Here is an 8,468-nt window from a genome sequence, read left to right as displayed (position 1 = left end):
TTGTTGGGTGGTTTGTTTTTAGTCTTCAACTTAGGGTTCTTTGTTCTGTCATCAGATGGTCAGCCAGGTGTGGCCACAAAAGGAGGCACAGGAATTACCCGATGTGCATATATGATTACATGACCCGTGTAACTCCACAACATGTACAACCAGAAGAATGAGAAGTTATACTCCATTTATGTATGATATGTGAGAATGCATTCTACTGTCATGCATAACTAATTAGAACAAATTAAAAAATAATTACGGGGGGGAAGGAGGTATAGGAGAGGCTGAGGAAAACAAAGTTTATTATACCACATAGCCTTTTTTTTTTTAATGATGTTGGGGGTTAACCCAGGACCTTCGGCTTGCTGAGTAAGTGCTCTACCACTAAGTGACATCGCCAGCCCCACGTGGTCTTTACTGGAGTTTCTGCGAGAAAGGCAAGACAGGGCTAGAGTGAATAGTTTGAATAATTGTTTAGGACTCTAAGCTATAGGAGAGGTCCCTAGATGCCCAGTACCTGGCCCTCAGATAATTAAGGCAATACAATAGTGGCAGATGGAAAGGTTTGGCTCTGTTTTGGTTAGTCTGTCCACATCAAAGGCACATCTTGAGCCCTTTCTGTCCCTTAGCATTGCCTAGCCCTGAGACAGACAGTCTTTCTCCGATCAAAAAAGTTTTTAAGATGTTAGAATTTCATAATATACAAAAAAAAAATTGAACGTAAACAAGTATACTTAGTATAAGAGATGGGTAAGTTCTTTCTCCCCACTCAGAACTACTCCATAATATTGTTCCAAATCCTAGAAATGTTTTCTGCCAGACTGACAGCGACTTTACACTGAAATTGATTGACTTTAGGATAACAGGTAAATAAAGACCCTCCAAAATGAGCATATCTTTTGGTCTCTGGTTTTGCATTCTCTGCTATTTTAAGTCATTTGGGGGCATTTGGGGAGACACTATCAGTTTGAAATGGTAATCCCAAAGTCCTAAGTTAATTCAATTAAATTCTTGTTAAAGTTTCTGTTCCATAGTATATTCAAGACCAAAGAAGGGAAGAGGAATACATGTGAGAAGACAGGTTAGTATTTATGGTTTTATGTGGACTTTGAAATTTCTTTACCCATAGGTATAGAAAAGAAATATCTTCAGTGTCTCCTAGGCAGAGAGCATAGTTTAGTCAAATTCCAACCCCAAAATAAAACTTCGCTTTCACTGTAACAAAGAAAAAATTTGAGTGGACTGAGCCATAATTGTTGAATCCTTTATCTCTGTGAACAACTCAAATACATCCCATCTAGCCTGTAACTAGCAGAAATTTTAGATCCTTATTAGTATAAAGGCCACCTCGTTAACTAAGAAACTGGCTGCACTGGATTTAGAAAGATAGCCTATTTCCTTTTAAGATCTACAAAGAATAGAAAGTCAACACAACCAGTTTTGAACAATGAAATTAATGGTAATCATAGATCTAGTTTAATTAAGTGATTTTTCCAATCTTGGCAGCCCATTAGAATCACCAGGGGAGCATTTAAAGATCTGTGATTACGCCCCACACTGGAGAAGTTAAATCAATTCTTGGAATGGGGCCCTAGGCTTGGATACTGTATCCAAGACTCCTGAGGTGTTTTTAGTGAGCAATTGGGATTGAAAGCCACTAAGTTAATTGGCTGTTCCCATCTTGGTAGTTCCTTTGGCTTTTATATGGTTCTTCAGTAATTCTGACCTTAGGATTTGGTACCTCAACCTTCAGATGGCATGCAAGGAGAGCTCCTATATAATAGCTGGTCAAATTGAAACCCTACCTGGGGCAGGTCTTCCTTTATTATTTAATACCTCCTCTTAGGATCTCTTCTAGCACATATTACTAATTCTAATCTATTGAAGGATTCACTTATATTCTGGTCAGAATGGTTTAGTGATTAGAGCTTGTGTGTTCTTTTTGGCTGCCTCACCAAAGGCAAGGAAAGTATTGAATAAGATGTGAAGGAATAGGTACTTAATAATATTTGTTGGTGAGAAAAGGGAGCCCAGGTACAAGAATATTTTTGAATTTCAATACATCCTGTTGTCAAACTAGAAAGAAAATGGATTTTCAAGTGTGAACAGTATAAAAATAAATGAATGCCCTTTCTGTCAATTAAAAATAACTGAGGCAACTTTTAGATTGCTTGATAATCTAAACTCTATTATGTATAATAAAACATGAATCTGGACTTTGAAAAAGATTTTATATACTTTATCTGAGCTCCTAATTTATGAACCATAAATGAATCTCCCAAAATTCAGCTTAAGGGGTTTTATCAAACATTGACTTTGATCATTTTACTTTTCCTTCAGTGTCTTGCAGGAAAACAAACAATACAATTGGGTAGAAAGTTTAGGAGTTTGGTAAGATCTAACTTGCTTCTAGAAATTTCTAAAACATAGAAGCAGACAGCTAAAGTTATAATATTTAAGAGACAAATTTCCATTTTGGGGGAAAGTGAGGCTAAGGAAAGAGACTATGGGATTAGAATCTCATTATTTTAATTAAATTTTTTATTTCATTAAGAAAGTGTTTTTAAATTGATAGCCAAAAAATAAAAAATTTATTTAATAATTATTCTGTCCAAGGTGCTATACTAGAATCCATAGAGACATAACGAAAAGTATGGTTCCCTTTCATAAGGTATGAGAATAAAAGAATAGCTGAATGGATGGAGGCACCATTTTTTGAGATGGGAAATATTGAACCAGAACTAGTTTTGATGAGGTCTGAATTTGGGCCATGTTAATTTGAAATACCTACTAATCATTCAACTAGAGAAGTAAAGAAGACAGCTGGATATGAACCAAGTTGTAAAATTTGGGATTTGAGAACATATTTGGTAATCGTGAACATAAAACTGCAACCAACCATTTCCCTGAGTAGATGATGCTACTTAAGGAGGAAATATAAAAGGAAAAGGTCCAGAGAGGAAGATGTGACACCCTACCTGTAAAATGACTAAAGATCTTAAAATGCTTATGAGAATTTCTCCAAGGAACATACTTTTTTAGCACTAATTTTTTTTTATTCTAAAACTTCACAAACTTAAGGTTATCAATGAAGCTTTTTAGGTCTAAGCAAGTAGACTGTTGTGCCCAGATAGTGACTTAGGCAACTGCCTTGAGTCTTGCTGTCAACTCCAATGCAGGCTGCAGAGTAGAAAGATATCTTGGGGTTGTCACTTCTAGAGCTGTGTTGTTTTTCTGCTGCACTACACAGCATCTTCCAGATAAAAGAAGGTGAAATATTTGACTCTTTAATCTGCAGTGAAAGAAGTCCTGAATGTTCCTTGGTTTTCTATTAACTGATATCAGGTGGAAAAAGAAATTCACCAACAGTCTTCCTGTGGATGCCTGGGGAAACACATGTTTGTAGGTTAAAGTCTCTTTCCCAAAAAAATAAAAAAAATAAAGTCTCTTTCCCACATTACAAACCAAATAGTTGTTTTTTTTTTTTTTTGGGGGGGGGGGCATATCAGGAATTGAATCCAGAAACTCACAACCTAGGTAAGCTACCACCAAACTACATCCATAGCCCTACAAAATGGATTTTGACAACTAGGTATAACTAAGAAAATAATTTTGATGAAAGCTTTCTATAGAAGATTACAGATAGGAGACTGTAAGTTTGGGTTTTGGAGTCTATAATAGAAGGATTTGGAAGATAACATTGTTTTGGTTGATTTGTGACAAATTCCAAATGCATAGATAACTTAGAGCTCTGCTTTTCCTAATTATGAGCAAGACATTTACCCAAATGCATGTGATGAGTTAACCAACAAGTCACTCTTTACATGAAGGGTTGCTTTATGAATGAATGAATGGTTAAGCAAATTTATAAAAGTAATTCAAACAATACTATATGCATTATTTTGTTCCTTTCCCCAGCATTTTTTATTGGTGCATTATAGTTGTACATAATGAGATGTGTTGTTACATATTCATACATACACACAATATAATAATATAATTCGGCCAATATCATTCGCCAGTATTTCTCCTTTCTCTTCCTTTCTCCCACCTCCTGTTTCCTTTCCTTTATTTTACTGACCTTCCTTCCATTTCCATGAGATCCCCAAAACCCCACCTTTCTTTTCCTTTTTCCTCTCCAGCTTCACTATGAAAGAAAACACACACATCCCTTGACCTGAATTTGGCTTATTTCATTTAACATAATGTCTCAAGTTCCATCCACTTTCCTTCAAATGACCTAATTTCATTTTTCTTTATGGCTGTGTATGGAGTTTTATTCATTCATTCATTTATGGATACTTAGGTTGGTTCCATACATGGGTATGCATGTATCACTATAGTATGATGACCAGTTCTTTAGGATAAATACTGAGGAGTGATATAGCTGGGTCTTATAGTGGTTCCATTCCTAGTCTTTTGAGGAATCTTCATACTGATTTCCATAGTAGTTGTACTAATTTACAATCCCACCAACAGTGTAAAAGTGTTCCTTTTTCTCCACATCCTCCCCAGAATTTATTATCGTTCATATTTGTTGTTGGTGGTGGTACTAGGAATTGAATTTAGGGGTGCTTAACCACTGCGTCACATCCCCCATCCTTTTTTAAATTATTAATTTTTTTTAAAATTTTGAGACAAGTTCTCACTAAATTTCTGAGACTAGACTCAAATTTGCAATCCTTCTGCCTCACCTTTCTGAGTCACTGGGATTACAGGCTTGGGCCACTATGCCTGGCTAGACATTGTTTGTATTCTTGATGACTGTCATTCTGACTAGAGTGAGATTAAATCTCAGTGTATTTTGATTTTCATTTTCCTAATTTGTTTTGCTCTCATTTTGATTACCCATAATGGTAGTGAAGGCTTTATCACTCAAACTTTTACTGATTAAAAGAAAATCACAGATATAGTAGTACACCCCATAATTCATCTGAGGCAGAAGGACTGCAACCTCAAGGTCAGGCTCAGCAACTTCGTGAGACTCTGTCTCAAAATTAAAAAAAAAAAAATAAGAAGGATTAGGGATGTAACTCAGGAATTACTTCCACAAGCAACTTTTCTTTAGCTGGTGGGGAAGGATACTGGGGATTGAACCCAGGGCACTCTATCACTGAGCTATATCCCTATCCCTGCTTATTTTTTATTTGGGACAGGGTCTCCCTAAATTGGTCAGACTGTCCTCAAATTTAGGATCCTCCTGCCTCAGCCTACCGAATTGCTAGAATGACAGGTCTGTGCCACCACACCTGGTTACAAGCAACTTTTCTCCCAGTGTTCATTGTAGAAATATATATACAAATACATATTCTTATGTATTTACATTATGTGTGTACATGTACTATATATTATATATTCTTACATACATCTAGGAATAAACATATTTGGTATTTGGAAAGAATTTAGTAATTAACAGTAAGAAAAATAAGATTGAGGAATTACATGTCTTGTTATTTAAAAGCTAAATATTATTTCGATTTAATTTTTTTAAATGCCACCAAAAATGTTTTTCCGAGATAACAGAGAAAACTTTCAAATTAATTACTTATACTTTCATCAGTTTGTCTATTTTGACGAAGTATTAGGAAACAGCACATTTGCTGATTTGTGGGATTTAGATTTAAACATTACGCATCTTTATTCAGGGAAACACTCAACATATTAGGCAACTAGCAGAGTACTTGGCATGAAAAACAAACCACATTATTTATAATTTACAAAATCTATATTTAATAATGTGTACACAGGTTTAAAAAATACAGAGCAACCATGCCCAAGAACTCTACCAAAAGGCGAAAGTCTGATCCTATTTGACGCATGCACACACGATACACTGGGCATAAATGCATTTACACGACGGGAGGGCAGCTGTATTGAGTCTACACAAGCAACGCATCATGTAACTTCACCCGAACCCCACAAACTTACAAAGTTTAAGGTGATCATTTCTCTGAGGACTGAAATTGCAGTAGAGCCTACTCCTATTTTCTGTTAAACTTGTTTTCCCCTCAAAGTAGTCCAGGAAAGGGGATAGGGCATTATTATCAGAGCAATGTAATTCACAAGATTCGTTAATGAAATCTACAAAATACAGAAAAGGAAGATGCAATAAAATGATTGCGTCCGTAGGTGTGATGATATGACTGAAAGTAACCTGGAAGTTTATTAATTTGATATGAAGAATCCTTGGCCACTGCAGCTATGTGAGGGGAGTCTGCGGTGGGGAGCGGGATCCCTGGGCATTTCACCCCCGCGGAGCCGCGCGCCCTAACTGGCCATCTGGAAAGGCTCTGGCTGGAAGCCGAAGAGCCTCTGGCCGTACGGCTCGCTCTCGCCCGGCAGCTTTGCGCCTGCGAACGGCAGGTAGTGGTCATGGCTGAAGTGCTCACAGTGGAGATTGACCCAGTCCCGCTCCGAGCCCAATCGCTCGGCCTCGGCCAGGATGCGGGTCAGTGCCATTATGTAGCTCAGCGCCATCTGTAGGGTCTCGTACTTGGACAGTTTTTTATCCTGGCCCCACTGGGGCACCACCCTGCGCAGACGGTCGAACGCTGTGTTGAGACCCTGCATGCGACGGCGCTCGCGCGCGTTGGCCGCCAGGCGCCTGCGCGCCGCGCTCTCCAGCCGTCCGGCTCCGGCACACGTGCCCGCGCACTCGGCACCGCCCGCGCACGGGGGCGCGGCGCGTGCTCCCGCAGACGGGCCGCAGGGTTTGCAGGACTTCATCCCTGGCCGCGAGGTGGGAGGGGCGGAGCTCAGCAGCGGGCTCTGGACCTGTGCGTGGACTTATCTAATCGGCTTCTTAGCAAATAAGTCACAAACAAAATAACTCACGTGCAAACAGTCTACAGTGGGGAGTGCGGGGCTCGGCCTTCTGTTCTGCTGATTGACCTGAGGCTGTCTGATCACTTACCCAAATGTAGGGGGAATCGAGAGGCTCAAGAAAAAGTCATTTTTTCCCAACGTGAAGTTGAAAAACAGAAGGAAACCTTGCAGCAGACTTTAGTGTGGCTGGTTCGGGGAAGGCCTTTGCAGTCCTCTGAGAAAAGCCAAGGCTGGCTTCCAGGAAGATGAAATCTCTTCCGAAGCTCAGCTAAGGAAGGAGCGCTTTTACCGCAAGCAGTAGCTGTCGGAGAGCGCGGGATGAATCTTTGAGGGAGGAGAATTTATAGTCGACGGCTAAAGGAGGGAACAGGTGGTGGCAGGTGGGCGGGCGTCCCTCGGCTTCCATCTCAGCACCTTCCTACCCTGGGAACTGCAGGGGGGAGGGGGACGACGCACAGCAAAATCCTGACATTACTGCCTTGTCTGTTGAAGTTTCTCCAAAGCTATGTCCAACACTAACTAACACACCATCTGGAGTGGCCTGGCTGTCCCCAAAAGAATAACGAGTTGAGGGTGGGGGAAGAGCTTGGTCCTTCTTTTCCCATATCAGCAGGCAGCTTACATATCAAAAACTTAGCTAAGATTTTTAAATTACTAGAAATCGTTTATGTGAAGATGTTAATCTTGGAATTATGAGACAGATGTATCAGAAATCAAGTATAGGCTAGCTTTGTTGACAATTTTGCATAATGGTGATCTAATATGTTGACATTTTTGTTTTATCTACTAAGTAAATTGGAACAAATCAGTAAGTCCTAATATCGTAGACCTGGAATTTTACTGTGCAAATAATTTGGCTGTTTTCTGCAAAATCACTGATTATATCAAAAGATATTAACGTATATATTTAAAACTTTATATTATTCTAATTATGTAATTGCATTGCATGAGTTCAGTTATCTAGGCAAATTAATTCATTATCTATACTTCATTTCCCCATTCATAAATGTTTGTGGGGTATACATGGAAATGACAACTTATTAATGATTTGACATTTAAATCTAAAAAGCTAATAATGCACTTAGGAGTGCAAAATTCAAAAATCTAAGTAATTTGTGAGGTTTTAAAAATAATTCCTATTGAAAGATTTTTGCTGATCTCATAAGGCTGAAAATATTTCATACAACTTAAATGGTTCAGTTATGTTACCAGTCCTCAGGAACAATAACGAAGCCCTGATTTTCATTACTGGTAATGATTATATGATTTATACAGGAAAATTATTATTTTGATTCTCTAGTGTCAGCTTGTTTCTTGTTCTTAAGAGGAATCAAGAGACTCCAAATAGGTCTAATCCAGAATCAATTCTGGATATTTCAGGAAGGCCAGATAAGTTATTTTTCCTTTTGAATTATGGATGTGTCAACATTATTTTTGGATATTTTGGATTAATTTAATTATCAATAAGCTCTCACAAATCAAGTCTTTTAACTGTGACTTGCTTCCCCCGTCATTGCCTCAGACTTAACCCCATTGTGACTGCCCTGACTCCAAGTCCCATCTTCCCATAAATAGTTGATTAATCCCCAGCTGAAACGATGACAATGAAATGAAGTTGAATAACATAAAGACAATAGGATGCAATTGAACATTAA

The 8,468-nt window shown here is 38.5% G+C and overlaps 1 protein-coding gene across 1 annotated transcript; it reads right to left on the bottom strand.

The window, feature by feature from the left end:
* Positions 1 to 5,808: 5,808 nt before the first annotated feature.
* On the bottom strand, positions 5,809 to 6,714 carry Atoh7 (atonal bHLH transcription factor 7). The gene has a single exon (XM_046419721.2). The coding sequence runs from the start codon at positions 6,712 to 6,714 to the stop codon at positions 6,256 to 6,258; it is 459 nt and encodes a 152-aa protein (XP_046275677.1). The 3' UTR covers positions 5,809 to 6,255.
* Positions 6,715 to 8,468: the final 1,754 nt, after the last annotated feature.

The sequence above is a fragment of the Marmota monax genome, unplaced genomic scaffold (genome assembly GCF_021218885.2).
Source record: "Marmota monax isolate L192 unplaced genomic scaffold, Marmota_monax_Labrador192_F-V1.1 WCK01_AAM20220418_F8-fsc00019, whole genome shotgun sequence".
Classification (NCBI taxonomy): Eukaryota; Metazoa; Chordata; class Mammalia; order Rodentia; family Sciuridae; genus Marmota; species Marmota monax.
The sequence above is the reverse complement of the archived record's forward strand: the minus strand, read 5'-3'. Positions and strand labels throughout refer to the sequence as shown.

Coding starts and splice junctions, on each gene's coding strand:
- Atoh7 (XM_046419721.2), bottom strand. CDS start 6,714: ATGAAGTCCTGCAAACCCTGCGGCCCGTCTGCGGGAGCACGCGCCGCG.